Genomic DNA, 19,207 nt, shown 5'->3' on the forward strand with positions numbered 1-19,207 from the left:
TGATGATTTCTTTTTTTCATCCAGCCTGTGTAACATCTCCCTCATTGCCTCAATGGCAACACTGGGCCTCCCCAATTAATGGTTAACTAATAAATGAAATGAATGGCCATTTGTTTTCTCGGTCACAAAGGCCTGTGATGAGAGTGGTCAGGCTCTAAGCAGCGAGGCACGAGGCAGCACACTCCAGTGTTTGCGTTAAAGTGTCGTATAAAAGTTTGCCCCATTGTGCGGCATGCTTCCTGGCCCGCGCCAGGGCTGTCACAGTGCTAATTGTCCCTCTTTTTGGTCCCTTTGTGGCAAAGCACACTTCTCTTGTGTGTGGCGCAGAGGGGGTGAAAGAGAGACAGCCTTTTGAAGGGGTTTGGGGGTGGTTCGAGGGACAAAGAGGAGGTTGAGTATTGGTAATAATGAAGGAGCAGGCACGTATGACCAACAATGGATCCCCTGGATTATGGTCCAGACAAAGACAGTGTTGCAGTAATGACAGTGCAAACACTGCTGCATTGTGTGTGTATGTGTGTGCTGGCGTGTGTATCGGAGGCAGAAGGCTTTGCTCTATTAGCAGCTGTGTCTCAAGAACCTGACTGCTGTAAGGGGAGGATGTGTGTGTGTGGCCATTAGGATGATCTAGAAGAGGAATGAAAAAGAAGGAAAGAGGGACCTGCAGTTTAAACTTTTATCTAACAAATTAAAGGATTAGGCTGGTGATATTCTGTTATTGTCAAAGAAAATCTGAAATCTGAAAATGAAAAGACCAAAACCAACAACGTGTTAGTCCGTCTCTCAATATTCTAAGACTTCCCGTACCCTGTGACTCTCAGCCCTAAACCCATTTGTTCCTAAAGACGTAAATCTTTAACAATGGATCAGATATATATAGTTTTATATATAGTTTCATAGTTTCATTTTCAGAAATAAACTAAACATTTCCCTAAAACAGCTGGGCACTGTAGTTTTTAGCAAACATTACTCAATGAGCAGTAAATAGTGGTTTTGTTGGAGACTATTTTCAAGCCCATTTGGTGTATTTATTGCATCGACGTATGTGGGTTTAACTTAAAATTAACTGCAGTGCCCATGTTCAGCGTAATGAAGGAACATGTCACCCAGTGCAACAGTGTGACTAATTTATGTGATTTCAATGGAAGTCTATGGCACAAAGGAATATGATGTATCAGGCTTTAGCTACACAGTCAGTACTTGTTAATAGGATCAATTCATTGTAGATTTTGATCTTTTTGTGGGATTTGCTGGCAATCAGAAAAATATAGAATATCACCAGACTTGTCCTTTAAACAATTTTTTAATTGAGGTATCCCAAAAATACAATGCAGTTGTATTATTTAGAATGTGTGGCTGTATCCTATTAAAATAATAAAAAGTTTAATCAGTTTACCAAAGAAGAAATCAAAAACAAATCCCCCTCATACCACTAAAAAACCACAAAAACACCACAACGAGGGAAACACCTGTTTGTACTTACCCTTTGAATGTTTTAAATGTCACAGCACACACATAGACCCACAAATGTGTCCCATGTTATGATTAAGCAAACCTCCAGGGCCACACACTTTCAACTACTGTTAAAACTCCCTAACGTGCTTCTATTTTACATTATTAGTGTAACATTCTCTGAAGTTTAAACCATGTCTCGTTGGAGAGGACAGACAAAAACAGGCGTGCAAAAGTTTTTGTTGCACTGCTACCGCAGCATACTGAGTTGCCCAACTCTGTAAGCAGAAACAAACCTAAGAGAAAGAAATTAATCAGTTGCTCAGTTGGGGATTGATCTTAAGACACCGTATGCATCAGGGATGATGTCATCAAAACTTTACAAGTTGTCAAACTAAGGCTTTTGGCCCTAGCTAATCAGTTTCATTGAAACACGCTCATTCCTTTCATCCCCTATCCATCCATGTCTCCCTCTGTCTGCACTTCTATCCAGCCTTCCTCCCAGCTTAGGCTGATTATCAGGAGTGGCCCATTTACAGTATGGCTAGAAGGTAATTAGTGGGATGAGCTTAGCAGAAGGATCCTCTTCAGGGGTTAAGAAGGCACACGCTCAAGTACCTCTGGCTTCTGAGGAGTTGATGTGTGTCATGGTGGTGTGACAACAATAGGAAAGGGATTTCCCTTTAGGTTCATCCAAGCAGGACCCACCCTGTTCAGAGGAAAAGAGGTGCACCACAGCCTAATGGTTTTCAGTGGGTAAATTACATTTTCATTATCAACAGCTGTTCCAAAAACGTAATTTTGACAGTTGTCATGATCTGATGCCGTTATGTTTGAAATATGTCATTCAGCAATGCACCACAAACATATTTTCTTTCGCAAAAAATTATGAAATGACAAAGCTGCATTTGTTTCAGCAGACAGATAAGTAATTTTCCATTAAAAGCCCTGCATCCTAAAAGTATTTGTTGCTGCTTAATTTTCAGTCAATGAGGGAAACTAAATTGTTTTACTGCTATCTTTGGCAATCATGCTTCCTTTTCAAAACAAAAACAAACAAAAGAAATTATCAGTTTAAAGTTTAGCATTACTTTTCCGCTGATATGCAATCACAGTTTGACTTGCTGTATGCACAGATTCAGCAATCATTGATATACACACATGAACACACTGTACATTACACTTGGACCCATGTAATGTACTTATGCACAGAGGCCGACACAGCAGTCAAACGTCCCTTCCCTCAAACAGATGATAGAGCACACCCTCTGCTTAGGTGGCTGATCACCTTAGCCCAAGGGCCTGAAAAACGCACACATACTTCAGTTGGTAGCTTAAGCCTCTAAAGAGCAATTATTCCATTCATATGGAGGTAACTGTGCCCCATGAATATGAAATGTTTGCCAGTCCCTCCTTTGACAGTGTGAGGGCTGTGTGGATGCTCTTGGAGGAGGACAAAGCCCTAAAGGTATGGCCCATTTCCATATGTGTTAGGGGAATTGAGGAGTGCTTGAAACAGCCCCCCTGTTTACAGTAAACTCAGGGTCTCTTCTGGAAGAACAGACATGCTAAGTATTTTTCCAACTCATGGCAGCAGCCCAGTCCCCAACATTCACCCACCGGTTGCTGTCTATTAAACAGCATGTGTTGAGCTTCTTTATTTGTGTGTGTGTAGTCCTGTTTTGATTCAAATTCAAATAAATGACACTTGCTATGTGTTTCTGATGCATTCATAATCGGTGAATGCATGAATGAATCTTACCTTTTTGGTAAGAAGGAAGAAATATAACTGGTATTGAAACGGTAATTTGATTTATTTGAAGTGGCTTTGATTATTGATTACTGCTAGATGAGCTACTATTACTCTTTTTAGTGCAAACCCGATAGCAAACCAGCTTAATAATGTCACAGACAATAATACGATTTCTGTGAAATATAACATCTCAGTTAACATGTGCTTTAGTCATTCATTTACATTTAGTTTAGTTATATGTGTTGAATTAAAGTGAGATGACCGATGTGTGTAACTGACTGCTGATATTCTATTTAATGTGTACCAGAAAATGAAATTAAATCAGTAATTTTCCCACAAGAAGTATATCACGTTTAAATTATGTCACACAGTATTTTCAGTCTATTCAGACTATTTAATGTTTTCTTGATATAAAAATTCGCATTGCAGTAATCCATAATCAGTCAAATGTTTTCCAATGCTCCCCTCAGCAGGGGAGAATTCTCAGGGTGAGGGTGATGGGTCTAGAGGGGAGGGGGTGAGGACTTTTGCATAAGCATGGGGCCCAATCTGCTGGGATTGCTCTGCACAGTAAGGGGGGCTCCACAGGCTTATAGTGGGGGTCTTTATTTTGGGGTTCTTGCACTTTTTAACACAATTACTACACAACTCTTCTGTCTCGATCTGCTTGCCTTATTTATATGTATCAGTCGCTCTCAGGGTTGCAAAGTTTTCAGTTTCAAGCCCCTTCTGAATGGGTAAACTAATTTGGGGAGTAGTCCTGACTACAGACCAGGGAGTCTGTCCACAACACAGGAATGTTGACCCTAGAAAGCAGCACAGAGAGGACGGCCAATTTAAAAGGATGCCTTTCCGGTAAGCAGAATGTGGTAAAACAGTACCACAGAGGGTTATAGTTCAAGTATAGAATCCACCTATATCTTTGAGTGCTGTTGTAAAGCCATTAGCTGATGAAACCATACAACAGTCAGAGACGATTGGATTGCTTCCTTCACCTCATTTCAGGATGCAAAAACAGCAAAGAGTCAAGAGGCCGTAAGATGAAGAGCCCGCTGAATATTTGGGATTAATTATGCTTCCTTATGAGGTAGGTATCCTGGAGTCCTGGAATTCCTAGCAGCACCTCTGACTTCCAGTTACAGATGCACACACCTCAATGTCTGTCATTACTGCATTTTCCCGTATGTTACTTGGTGAATACGATAGCCAAGGCTACATACAGGAAAAGCCTGCTGTGATATGTGAACGGTGGGGGGATGGGAATGTACAGTATATTTATGAACATGTCCGTGTAAGTCTGTGTGTGATTCCCTTTAATAGCTCTACAGGCAGACACAGCGAGCTGAGAAACAGACGGTGTTTCATTAGTGATTCCTGTAATGTCAATAAAGTTGGGATGGTTAACAGGAAGAGTGTGGGATGGAGCAAGGGGGAGACCAGCCCAAGGCCATGAGAAGTGTCAGACCAGGCTGCAGATGATGATGATGATGATGATGTCATCACTCATGAACTGACAGGAGGAGATCTCACTGGCACAATATCTTTGTAACAGGCATTTAGACCAGACATCGTAAAGAATGAATCTAATGTGTATACTGTAGCTGGAAAAGGAAGACGAAAGAAGAAAAATGAAATGCCCAAATCAAAGACATTCTGAATATCATTGGCTGTTAGATAATGTATAGTGCTAAAGTGAAAAAACTGTCTTTAGACAGCTCCAGGTTTCATATATGGCCAGTTTATCTTATATAGCTTTTATATTTTCATTAAATTAAAAAATTACTTTGACAGCAGTTGGCTAGTTTTATGTTTTGTTTTGTACTACAGCGAATTATTATTGCACTTTCACAACATTTTCAAAAGAATGGTCAAAATTGATGCAGCAGAGGCAGAGATACCCTAACTTTTAGGCCTATGACACAAGCTCTAAAAAAACCCTTGGACTGTTCAATTTTCATAATGCAACTCAGTACCATATTTTGTTAGATTGTGCCTTAGACAGTAAACTCACATCCTTCCAACTCCTTTCCCCCAGTTTGTAATGCAGGTTTCTGTTAAAAAGTTGAAGTCTCAAGCCCAATCTGAGATAAACTGATGAGATCATTAGGGTCAGTTTCTAAAGCAATGATGTATACTGTATGCTGCATCCCAACAAGCAGCCCAGCCCTCTGTTTGATGCTAACAATCTTGAGGACGAAGCACCATCTACTGGTCATGTTCAGAAACACAAGCACGCTACAGCTCCTGGCGTCATTGAACTAGATTGTGCACCAGAGGGTGGTGTTGTATTTCTCTTTGGAAGCAGTGCACAGTTTTGAAATTGATGCGTTGCTCCACCACATTATAAATACTGTACATAACTTGCAGAGTAACATCCAAGATAGTCTATTCTGGCATTTATTTATGTTTACAGTTTAATTGAATTTGACACAGTTATCACCATCTGCAGAGGCAGTTCAACAGGGAACAATCCATTTCTGCGTAACACTGGTCTGAATATTGCCCATAAATATTGATATTTTAAATAGGTTTGATTTCTGACCCCCTGTGAGCAATAAACAGTTTTTACAGTTGTATTTCATTGCTGGGTATATGATAAATGCAGTACAGCAATAACTGTTGGTAATGGTTGTGGGAAACATTTAGATATGAAGGAAATCTTTGTAGCGACCACCACCACCATGGGAAGTTTTCTGTTTGTTATTCTGCACCAAAAACAGACAAGTTTTGTTCTTCTGCTGCTGCACGTCATTAAAGCCAAAGTCTTCTAAAGCTGTACTGAATTCCATTAAAACTATTTTTGAGAAGGCACTGACATATTAACCTTTGTAAAGACTGCTCCTGTCATCTGTGAAGTCTCCCGCCACACTCTCTCTTTGTTTTAAGAAAGGTCATGGGCTAACTAAATGTCCCTGGGCTAATAGTGTAGCAAAATGAATATAGTATGTTGCATATTCATATTCATATTCTTTCTTCTACTCCTCCTTCTTGATTACAAAGAATTAGAGCTACAGTATTGTGTTGGACTTAATTACCCTCTGCCTTTGCAGACGTATTTAAAGATAGGCAATTACATAATTTTATGTACAACATTATATGTATGTGTGTCATAACAAATGCTGTAAGTGGAAGGGTGTCTATCCTTTAGCTGAAAGAGCCAGGCTCAAGAATCTGCCCTGCTGTAGTGTCCCTGAGCAAGTCACTAAATGTCTATCAACTCTGCTTTTCATTTGGTGACCCTGCACTCTGAGCTGGGGCAAAACCAACCACCTTCCCAACCAAAAAAAAAATCATGAAATATATTATGGATTAAGTGTACAAATTGAAGTATGAAAAGGAAATCTGTACTAGAGAATCTGCACTTCAACACAGCTTCACTCACTGAAGTGTCTGTTGTCAGCTAATAAATAGGGTGCCTGTCCAAATCTTTATTTGGATCTCATGATGTTAAAGCCACTATGTGTACAATATGAGATTATAGCAACATTCAAATTCATATCATTGTACAAAAATGAGACAGACCCAATGAAAATTGGTGAAGTCTATGTGTTGCTTTTAACATGTTACTCTCAGTGATAAATTATATTAGTGCTCTCTTTCTGCTACACAATTTATGTTTATTTTCCTGACTTTCTCCAATCTAAATGTTGGCAACCACTGATTTAGATGACTTTGGTTATAATAACATGCTCCTACCAATAAGACCAAAGAATTTGGATCATTGTGATTTGCAGAGCTGTTCTATGAAAGAACAATGTCTTTCCTACATACTGTGAAATAGTTAATAGGGTTTTTCAATTGCAAATGCAACATATATGGTGCATTAGCAGTATATAGCATACTGTGGGTAAAGATTTCCTACTGTAGCTTTACTTGCAGAGGTGCTCTGATAGCTCTGCCATAATGATACAGTGCCACTAACTTCTAAATAATTCCTCTTATCCCTTTATGCTGTTGTGTATTCATGGTGGTTTGGGATTAGCCTGCTGCGTATTGATAGCCAGAGAGAGATGAACAACTCTTGAACAGAGGCCACAGAGGCGTCTCTGATGGACCATGATGCTTCTCATTGATCCCTCTGATTGACTGTTGAGAGACATTCTCTCTCAGACACCAAGGAGATGGTGGACTGCATAAGCCTGCACAATGTGGGGAAAAACGTGCTGTGTGTTTTTAATGTTAGGAGATATCAGAAAATATTAGACATTTGCTTTCACACATGTACCAATTTTGGGTAGTGAAGCAGAGATTTGACATTCAGGCTTTGTTCAAATCGAACCAGAGAGCATCAGAATGAGGAGCGGAGGAGGAGGAGTGGGATTGATCACCCAGCCTACCTAGTCCAGAAAATGAATTAATGACCTTGGGGAAAGTCATCCATCCCCTTCACAGGAACTGGGAGTCAACTCTCTCTCTCTAAAAAAAAAGAAAGTACATCTTATTCTCTGTCAGCACAGATGTTTTCATTTAATCTCCATTCAGTGAAATTTTACCTTTCAAAATAAAATATCATGTCAAATGTTAATGTTTATTCAGATTTACAACAGAATCAATACCTTTATTTATATGTTACAATATTATTCTTTCTACCTTGTAAATATACTCAGTGATGTTGCAATGGCCATCAGAAAAAATGGTTATCTATATGAACTACAATCCTGATTATAAGACCATAGTAAAGTCTTCATATAATAACATAATATGACATTATAACGTTAATGTAATTATATCTTGTTGATGTGTAATATGAATATATTTATATAAAGATCAGTAGGAGTTATGTCAGTGCAGTTTTCATTGTAATGTATGAGTTGAAGTACTTTTCATCAATGACTGAGTGGTTATAGTCTCTGAAGAAATAAACTGACTTCAGTAGACATTTGTGATTAAAATTTATTGCGTCAGAGAGACTACCAGGCACAGAGCCCATTGTGTATATGAGCCTGTGACCAGTCAATCACTGCTGGGTCAGCAAGGGTCCCAGCTGTCCAGATGACGTAGTGTACTTAACAAGCCACCATATGGGCCGACAAGCATGCTGGTATATGGAGTCCTAGAGTCAGTGTAATCGAATTTAACTGAATGAAAATATGACTGCATTACCGTTTCCAGACGTATTCGGTGTGGCTAATGTCTTAGAGAGCCGCGGTTTCTCATCTCAGTTTTACATGTACTCAGATAGTGAGCTGGACGCAAGTTAGACTCGCGAAAGAAACTACAAGTCCCAATGTGGCTCATGTGGAAAACAGTTCACCCCCACGATTTGCTGCGTTCGAGTTGCCTTCTCCTCGTTGGCTTTTACAACTTAGATTGAAAGTTGTAAATAAGATTTGTCGTTTTTTGTGTGTTTGGTGAAAGATACCGACAAAAAAAGACCAAGACATGTTTCTTGGTGATTGTTTTTACATTTTAGAACTCAAGTAGCACAGAGCTACTTTGAGTTATAGATGTAAAAAGACTATGGGTAAAATCTTAATGGGTAATATCATTGATGGATATAAATGACCAAATTATTTTATATTATCATCACGTATATCACTTTTTCAATCTTTGTCCTAATCTTATGAGCTGACGTGATCAAAATTAGACACAGTGAGCTTTTTTCCCACTTTATTGGCGCTCCGAACTCTGAATTTTACCATGTCCGACAGTCATTTAATGCAGCATTTGCCCACCAGCGGCAGCAGCCATACGCATCAAACCGATTTCATTCACTGAGTGGCCTCCCCGTAGAGAACAACAGGTTACCTCCCTGCTCTCTGTGTGAGTATTACAGCCTTCTGTACCTCTAGCCTTTCATAGAAGTTATGTCAAATAATATTTGTCGCCGTTTTAGTCGAGGCAGAGACTTCTTGTCGCTTAATTTCAGGAATGTTTCGTGTTGAATCGGGGTTTTTATTTCTTTTCAAAGTCATGACTGAGACAGCGTGGTCTTTTGTTCTCTAGGTATATTTCTCGTTTTGACAAAGGGGAGCTGGGTGTAATTTAGCATTTACCCGCTGCGACAGTTTGACATAGATGCGACTGTTCCTTCGTGTAGGTTGTTTTCATTTAGGTGGGATATCTTCTTGTGTCTAGTAATTGAGCGATATGAAGTGAGCCGTTTAATCCAGGGTGGACATATTACCAGGATGCTAGATATAGAAAGGGTTAGATTTTCTAGGTTTATAAAGGTGTCTACAACCATTTGTTGATATTTGTTAATGCTTTAATTTCCCGTTTTTATCTTCTTTTTTTTTCTAGGATGCTGCACAGCTATGGGACAAAGGAAACAAAAAACCCTTATGAATCAAGGTTGCTATCTAACAAAGAGCCATAAAATCCACATTACCTTGGGATCCTAAAGTAGGGCAACATTGTAAAGACAGCACATTTTTGTTATTGGTTACATGTTTTTTAATCTTATAAACTATTTATTGTAAACAATTCACTCCTTAGACAATATTCTAAAGTGTTAAATTAAGGAAGGGGATGTTCTTCGGTGTTCAGTCAAGATACCGCTATCACTATTGGCTAGTGGCTTGTAAGAATATTTTAGCTCTAATGTTGTGCTTTGAGAGAGGCTTGTTGTGACAGAGCAGAGCTGCTGTAAATAGCTATGTGGAATAAAACATGCTCATAACTGGAGGAGTTCAGCCCACCCCAGTGCAACTGGCAGGGCAGTCTTTTCTCCAGCACCCAGCCCTGCAGCAGCTCCACTGTGTCCTCATGTGGCACTAGATACTGACTAACTTGTCAGCACAGCCAGGAGTCGACAGAAGCTGCATCTCCAGCTGCACCATGACTTCATCGGACAATGATGAAACAGGGAGTGACCTGTCTCTGGAGATCCATGAGCTCCAGGACCAGTACATGGACCCAGAAAACTGCTTCAAGTCCAAAAGCTTACCCATCCTGAATGGATCCTGTCAGCCGGATCGAAAGGACGCAGAGCCTCGGCTGGTCAGCACCACCCACACCTGTGTGGCCATGCAGGAGAGCAGTGAGCTCCAGCCAAAAACCCCAGACTCCAGCCAGGCGGAGTCTCCCTCCTCCAGGACAGACTTCTCCCCCTCTGTCTCCAGCATGGTGGGTCTCAGCAGCCCTTTACCCGTGGAGGGCATCAGGGCTGCTGGCTCCGGGGGCAAAAAACTTGGTTTCTCTCTCACACGCCTTATCCGCATCCCAGCCAGGAAGTATGTGCAGGTCATCCTTAGAGACTCGCGCTGCTTTCTGTTCTGCATGTGCTACCTGACCTTCATTCAGTCCCTGATGGTTTCAGGCTACCTGAGCAGTGTTATCACCACCATTGAGAAGCGTTACAGTCTGCGCAGCTCTGAGTCCGGCCTGCTGGTCAGCTGCTTTGACATCGGCAGCTTGCTGGTGGTGGTCTTCATCTCCTACTTCGGGGGCAGAGGTCAAAGGCCACGCTGGCTTGCTGTGGGTGGTGTGGTCATCGCTGTAGGGGCAGCATTGTTTTCTCTGCCCCACTTCATCTCACCACCCTACCAGATCCAGGAGATGAACTCATCAGCGGGCCATGAAGGCCTCTGTCAGAGCGGCAACAACAGCGGGCGTGAACTGCTCGATGTGGCATCGTGCCCTCGTGACCAGGAGGGCAACGAGCACAACCTGTATGTGACTCTGTTCATCTGCGCTCAGATACTTGTGGGCATGGGGTCGACGCCAATCTACACCCTGGGGCCCACCTACCTGGACGACAATGTGAAGAAAGAAAATGCATCTCTCTACCTGGGTAAGACAATCTGGATGTACTAGTAGTTGAACGGGAGGCTAGATTAATGGCACATGTAAGCATTGGAGTCCAAATAAATCAGTTCCATCCTGTAATCCATTTTATTTTCCTTGCTTATGACAGACATTTTCAACAAGTGAAGGAATTATGTTAATCACAAAAACAGTTGCTGTTTTTATTTGAATAAACACAGAAGACAGGCTGCTTTTTAGACTTGAGCAGTTTCACTAGTCTTGCTCTGCAGTTTAAACTATGCAGCTCTGATGTGTGACTATGTTCGTGGTCTCTAACATAATTAGTGTCAAGTATCCCAGCTGATTTCATTTCCATTATAAATGGATTATATTTTTGCATTTTGATAGATTTACATCAGCTTTTAACTGCTTTGGTCTTGCTGATGTTTACCAGGAGGGTATGTGCATGTATGTATACCCGCAGAGTTCAACAATGCACTCATCCTTCCAGCCCTCTATCCTTTTGATTTAATCTCCACGGCATGCAACCTCTGCACCAGGTTGCATGTGTGTGGGCACACACGCACAATAATACTGCTGTGTCTTCAGGCGTGTGTGTGTGTGTGTGTGTGTGTGCGCACAGAAAGCTGGCAGCAGTAAAGCAACATGCTCTCATGCTTAGCCAGTAAAGACAAGTTTCTGTTGTGTTGGAATGTTAGCAGGTTATTTGTTGTATTCCTTGCCAAATCATTCGTACATTTCTACACAGGTATCTGGTATGCTGGGGCTTTGCTGGCCTTAATGGTTTTGCTCAGAATGATTGCCTACATACATACCAAATGCTCTACATAGCTCATAGAGGCGTTCATGATTGCAGAAGTAATCCTCCTGTCTGTCTGCACACTGTAGTTGGGTTATTGGGACATGGGGTACCCCTCAGTCTGGTGCAGTCTCTCACACAGATGGTCACCATCCCACTGACCTGTGTGTAGGGCTGCAACTATTTTCATCATCAGTTAATGTATTGATTGTTTTTAATTAATCGTAAAATTGTTTACACTATAAAATGGCAGAAAATAGTGGAAAATGGCAATCACAGGTTCACAGCGTCCAGGGTGACATCTTCCAACTAACAGTCCAAACCCCCAAACTGTTAATAATAATCTTCACATTTCAGAACTTGAAACCACTGAATGTTTGCGCTTGATAATTGTATGCAGGTGTATTTTCATCTGCCTGTCTGTCTTTCTCTATTCATGTGAGGAGCAATACATGCACTCTGTTGGGTGAAAAACAACACTGAGATGGTTGCACAGCATTAGCCACAGTGCTGTCACCAGCCCTTGATGACAACATTACACAGCCTATGTAGCACATTCGCTGTCGAGTCCTTTCGCTGCCTGCTCCGCTGCCCTCGAGACCCAGTATTGATCAGAGCCCTGCGTCAGAGGGAGCCAATGCAGCATAGCTATTGAACCAGCCAGAGAAAACAACCTCAAACACAGACTTTCTGTGCCCTCACCTCGGCAAGACATCCCCTTGTCCAGGTATCCGTTAAAAGCAGCACTTGCTCCGGTGACCTTGATGGCTTTTTTCAGAGGACTCACAGAGGGATAATCTGTTTTATTCCAGCAAAGCATTGTTTGGGAAAACAGAGACATGTTATGAAATGTCAGAGGGAGCTGATAAATTGGGGGGAAAATGTCCTTGATTTGTATTTCAGATACTCACAATAACCATGGACTTCGGTTTTACAGTATTTTCTAGGTGTTTTGAGTACATTTTTATCTGTGGCATCCTCTGAGGCATGTTGTAGTATTTGTTGCATGAATCAGCCTGGATTCATGAATCAGTAGAATCCACCCTCAGAATTCTTTATTTTACATTTTCAAAGCTCAGAAAAAACATAGTGTTTGGCAAGTGTAAGAATTATAACTGACATGTTTTTTTGTTTAGTTTTTTACCTTTACCCACCCCCTTTTCTCCCTGCAGGAAGTACTACTAGAAACCTGTTCATCCAGAAATCCTCAAAGGCATTTTCATATTTTCCCAACTTAATTTTGTGGCGATATAGGCTACCCATATCTTGAGGCAGCCTTCCCCACACTTACCTTGAGGTGGTTTTTCCCCAAACCCATTAATGTAAACCCCATCTCAATTTACACTGGCTCAGAGGGGAGGAGTTGCTCGCTTTTGTAGGACAATAGGGTTTACAATGAGAGGTACTGGTACCCTTGGAGGGAGAGAAAGAGTGTGTGTTTTTGTCAGGATTTTATCTTTGTGTATGCATGCATACACAGTAGGGCATTCCCTCTGACCCGTCACCCCATTCCCCAGCTCTGGCCCCACGTCACTATGGTAATGTAACGGACACAGCATCTGAACTTTACCTCTTTTACGCTACTTTGTGAGGAAATGGTGAAATTAGGGTATAGATAATTTGGCTTTGTAAATGTATTTCTTTTTCGGATTTTGTGGTTTTATAGTACTCCTCTAGAGAGTGTAAAGACAAGAACTGGCGGCTCGAGTGTCGAAGCAGCCACTGTGTGCACATTTCTGCTTCTTTTCTCTCTTTCTGCTCTGACAGATTTACAACATACCATTCTTGGCATTACTATGGTGAACGTTTGGCTGTGCCCTTCTTTGAGAAGCCACACCATCTTGTGTGAAGGTGTCTCGTTGTATTAGCTGAGGTTTCTGTTCTTCAGTTGAGTGACAATTCGTAGTAAAAGTTCAACTGGAAGCGAACCTACTTGAAACACCACCCGACTTTTGTTATCTCTCTGCTGTTTCTGAATGTCTACAATCTCTAACAATCTGTCACCATCTCCATCTGATTTGGCAACACAGTGACCCACAGATCTAAACGATCAATAATCTAGCTTCTCCTCATTGAATTGTTGATCCATTCCAAGCTTTGGAGAGTGGCTGTGACCTCCAGTTATGAAAGGGGACGAGTTTTTTCCCTATTGAAGGCCTCTGTGATTCACAAGCTAATGACGCTGAGAAGCTGTTATTGATGTGGGATGAATAGAGAGGTCAGCTCTGCTTAGATTGCTGTCTGCATGTCCACATTACCTTCCTGAGGAGGTGTATGAACTCCGCTTGCAGCATAGATTTACCTGAAATTATTATAACCTTGTGTTTATGCACTGTTGTTCTTTTCTAACCTTATTTATTGTCTAGACTTTGCAGCCTCTTTGCATACAAATATGCATGTAGCCACCTTCTCTACATGCAGGATAAGGTTAACTGATTCCCTCTGGCCGACAGAGTCCAGCTGCCTCTGCTTGAACTAGTTTGCAGTGCAGATGACTCTGAAACTAACATTCTGGTGTGTGTTATTGGTGCTTGTGTATTATTCATGTTTTGTTAGATACTCATGAAAAACCAAGGGCATCTGACATAGCCCCAGCTTGACACAGTGGGACTGTAGATGACTGTTTATTTACTAAAGAGGAGGAGGAGAAAAGGTGGTGCCCAGTTTAGGAAGAGAGGAGCTTTAACACCCGCAAGGACAGCTTGAACACTGGTCTTGTCTGCACTCTCCAATACACACAGACACACACTCTCATGCTCGCATAAGCACAAGAGGTGTGTTCTCTGCTCTCTCCCCCTGACAAATTTAGAAAGAACAGTTGCTCTCAGTCTCCCTCCTGAGGTGTGTTATGTGTGTCCCCTCCAGATCAGAGAGGAAAAAAACAGGAATGAACTGTTAGTTTACAGTCATACCTCACTGTGTTTTTGTTTTTTGCGACTCAGGATTATCAGTCACGGCCCTGGCACGTCCCTCTTTGTGCACACTCAGTCACTTTCATTAAATCGTGTGTGTCCTGTTCTGCTTAGCAGCCAAAGCAAATGCAGATTGTGCACACACAGAAGCAAACACACAAGTCCCCAGAGAACCTGCCTTCCTACTGCTGCTGTCTGCCCCGCCATGCTGACAGATCACATTTCAGGATTGGTACACGTTTGGCCCCGTCAGAGGCTGACACACATATATAGATAGAAGACTGGTCCTGTTTCATCACTGTTCCCTTGGCTTATTCTAAAGGAGGTTTTAAATATCTTAATATTTTAATAGTTCTGTTGGCCACACAGGCCCTCAGGGTTACTCAGCAGCAGGTGACCTTTTTAGCTGCAGACTACAGGACTGCCAGCTCTGACAGCTACTACTACTACGACTCCCCTGTGAACCGCTGACCCCTCTGAGGCTGATCCTGTTCCGCTGATGACTCTGTCTGTGCTTCAAAATCTTTTACTGTTGTTTTTCTCTCTACCGACCTGCACTCCTCATAGACAATTTTCTCTTTAATCGGTCTGCAGGAAGAGTACGAGTGATGGAATAAGGCAGAGAATGTTCAGTCAAGTGTGGGAGTCAGTTTGTTTCCAGAAGCAGGGGTCATAACCACAACAATTGTAGTGTAGTCATCGCTCAACCTCATTGGCAGATGACTTCAGGCCATTTTTCAGTGTTGTGGCCGGGTTGTTTTGACAGTGTGGGAAGGTTCCTGGGGAAATGCCACAAGAGGTTTTTGTGATAGCAGGAACACTGAGAAACCTTTTGTTTTCAGCTATGCGGGAAAGAAATTGACATTTTTGTCTTTGTTCTTGCTTGCTCTTTGGTCCATGTTATTCCGCCAAATCCTCCTTGATCCCTGGCTCTTGTTTGCTCAGGTTAAAATTAAATAATGCCCCAAAATAGCTTTGAAGTGGTTTAATTGTCCCTGCATAGCAACACTGTAGGGTGTTGTTACTTCTTGTACATTTTGGGACATTTACACATTAGAAATCGGCTTGGAAAATAAAATATGATTCATATTTTCAGACTGATTTAACTTTTTGGCTGAGTGGTTTGTGTTTGGCCAGATGTTACATAACTGCAAAAACCACAGACCACAGACACCTCCAACCCCACCCTCGAAGCCATGAATACTAATTATTGAGCGTCTTGGGGGATTGCATGATTACTTGAACTGTCAATCTGGACAAATTACTCTTTCACAAAAGAATCCGAATCACATCTAATATGTGACATCTGTAATTGCAAATAGCGGCCTTTTCGCTTCAGATGTCCTTTGCCTTTTCATCTCTGGCTGAAAGCACTCTAAAACCTGCAGCCTTTGTGTAAACTGCTCTGCTTAAGCTAATCAGTATTGTGAAGAGAAACATGCCTGTTGTGTCCAGTCAGGAAATGAGTTCTTGTCAATAATTACCAGATGTTTATCTGTTCCCAGGGGTACAGTGTGTTCTGTGATGGCTATCAGCACAGAACACTGGATTCCCAAAAAGTCAGAAACTCTGACTGAGGTACTTTGGGATTAGATATATCTGTTGATATTCATTAAACTATATTACTGCTGTGCAATATTCACCGCCTAATAAGCTGGTTAAATCTGCTACACTCAACTGACAGTACACATGATTGCACTACTATTACTTATATTATTACATTGTACTGTACACTTACTTAGCTTTATACTTTATACCCACTTGTACTTATTTTGATTAGGTGTATTATAGTGTATGGTATTTCGATTTGCTTGCAGACTTATTTATTATTATGTCTATTTTTATTCTGTTAGTACTTCTTCTCCTGTGTGACGTGATAGTGAGCAGCTGTAACAAAGAGTTTCCCCTCGGGGATCAATAAAGTATTTCTGATTCTGACCTGCGTCAAATCTCTCCGGATCAGCTAGTTACATATATTGTACAGAGACAGCCTGTACTTCCATGTCATGCTGAATTACATTCCCTTCTTTCCCTCTTATAAATCTTATCTGCTCAGCTCAGTCCGCCCTCCAAGTGGACTCAGCCTTTAGGGTGTTGTTAGGAGTGTTGTTTTGCTACAGAAATGAAAAAATAATCTTCCTCCATTCTTATGCCCTGAGAGCGGTGGACTGGCTATTGTTCTCCTTGACCCCTGTGCTGCAAAAATGGAGAATGAGGGAGGGAGGTCTGCTGGAGGGACAAGTATTAATGGCATTTACATAAGTGTTAGAACTTGTGGAGCACAAGAAAGCTGTGCATTTGGACTACTGGAGGATCCAAACAGATATGCTCAGTAGAACAACACTGGTGAGAAAAATAAAGCATTTCTCGTTTTGACATATTTCCACACTGGGTTTGTCCCCTTGTGACCTTCAGCTGTTATTCTACTGTGCTGGCTGCACATAGCAGACCCATCTGTGTGTATCCTCCTGGAGGGACAGGAGCCCACTCTGAGGGACATGGATGGTACTAAACGTTTTCAGACCTCACCCTGTGGGATCGCTGCTCTACACACGCACACATTCAGACACACAGATGTGCTGAAAAATAATGTGCTGAGACCAAAAATGTAGCCTGACAGGCGTACAGACCAGGGCGCTCTGCACATTCATCTGTCTCTGCGAGGCCCTGTTATGCCACTAAATGTAGCGTTAAGCTGGTTTGCATTATGTAACGCAGGCTAATAGGCTAACATGTAACCGTGATACAGCTCATTGGAGAGACAGTGTTTTGACAGGAGTCGTCCACTGAAGTTAGCTGACTAAGTTTACTCGTTGTTGAATGTTGGGGAAAGAAATGCTGTCTAACAGTTAAAAGTACACAGTAGGATTATTTTAATAGCCGTATACAGGTACTTTATAATAATTTTCCAAAGCCTGCTGCTCTAATGCAAATTTCCTTTTCAGGCTTTTGTTCTTGTACCTGTGTGTTTTACATTTTGGGGGGCCTAGTTGTTGTTAGACCATTTAGGAGTGTGAGTGGTGAGAGAGCAGCTGTTGAGAGCTGGCACGATGCTTGCTCAGGGGGTGTATGTGAGTGTGTGTGCACCTGCAGTTGGGGTTGGGTGAGGTTTGGGGTTGTTGGGAGCGAGCGTAAGTGTTCTCAGGAGGCGGGGTTTTGTGTTGCAGACCGTACACTCGGTTTTCCTATAAGCATGCAGTCGTGTTTGAACATCTGTGCCTATATGAAGAGACTGCAGGGAAGTCTGACCCATCAACGTCAAAACTGGCTTCATACACTCCTGTCACAGTGTGTAGGAGGCACACTGTGTACAGAGTTCTTTTCTTACCTGCATTAACACCAAACGGTATGAATGAAAGCAGGGCTGTGCTATGTAGTCACTCCATCTGCAGCGTGTTCTGCCACAGTAATTATATTCTCATGAACAGTAATAAAAGTATTCCAGATTCATGGTTAAGATCACATAATCTCAGCTATTATTATATTTGTTTAGCCTTTTAGCCTTCCATCCAATTCTCTAACTGTTGCCAAGGAAATGGAGCTTACAAAGGACACACATTTGCAAAACACACTTGCAGGCATAAAAAGCAGCAGTAGATATGATTAAGAATATGCCTTGATATCCTGGCTAATCTCAAGATATGTTGTGTTTTCTTGAAGGCAAGGCATGAACTAATGTAGACTATTAGAAATGGTGCTTGGTGTATGAACTTTCGACGTGTTTTTCGAGTGAGCTCGGTAGATTTGGAATCAGCATTCTTTCTTGTTTATTTTCCTCTTGAGTAGTAGCTGGTGCAGGAATTGAAAGGAGGAGGATGTGCTGATGAATTGGACAAATTCTTGGCGCTGGCTGAAGATGGGGGGGGGGTTACTGCTTTAGCACTATGGACCAGATTGCTGTGCCATGTCTGTCAATAAGAGAGCCTGAAAAGCTGCAGGTGCAAGCTTGTGGCTAACTAACACCTAAGCCCCTACTCTAATGGATTCACACACAAACACACACACACACACACATTCAGTCCCTAAGTATAATGTGGTTATACCCCCTAGCCCAGATGCCCCATTCATGGCCACTCATCAGTTGAAAGATTATCTGCCACCCTCTCAAATGCTGGAACATTATCTATACATAGACAAACACACAGACTTGGCAACAGACTTGGTGTGTTTGACTCTACATTTGGGAGCTCTCCACTAGTGTGTGTGTGTGTGTGTGCGTGCGTGTGTGTGTGTTTTGGCAAGAGGGAGTGAAAGGAGCTAATGTAAGGATCTCCTCTGATTGGCTGGATGACACACAGTTTTGACCAGAAGTATAGGCATATTAACTGCATATGTTTATATCAACTGATCGAAGTAAATACCCAGTCTTCCTCCCCACAATGACATGTACCTCCACCTTTTTCCCTCAATGTCTAAATAGGAGCTTTTATTGCCATAAAATGCTTGAACTGCCCTTTTCAACCACCCATTAAAAGCAGTTAGTCTATGATAAACTAAAAATGGTGTATTTGCTCATATTCTGTAAAAGGTATGGGAGTAAAAGTCACAAAAAAAGATGGTTTAGGAGGAACATCCCCAAAA

The 19,207-nt window shown here is 41.7% G+C and overlaps 1 protein-coding gene across 1 annotated transcript in view; it reads left to right on the forward strand.

The window, feature by feature from the left end:
• Positions 1-8,835: 8,835 nt before the first annotated feature.
• The window catches only part of LOC122866341 (solute carrier organic anion transporter family member 5A1), a 40,599-nt gene continuing 30,227 nt past the window's right edge, over positions 8,836-19,207 (forward strand). The window contains exons 1-2 of the mRNA XM_044175861.1: positions 8,836-8,968; positions 9,449-10,940. Of these exons, the coding sequence (XP_044031796.1) occupies positions 9,986-10,940 (955 nt within the window). The 5' untranslated portion in view covers positions 8,836-8,968; positions 9,449-9,985. The remainder of the gene's footprint in view (positions 8,969-9,448; positions 10,941-19,207) is intronic.

Source organism: Siniperca chuatsi, linkage group LG19 (genome assembly GCF_020085105.1).
Source record: "Siniperca chuatsi isolate FFG_IHB_CAS linkage group LG19, ASM2008510v1, whole genome shotgun sequence".
NCBI classification, from domain to species: Eukaryota; Metazoa; Chordata; class Actinopteri; order Centrarchiformes; family Sinipercidae; genus Siniperca; species Siniperca chuatsi.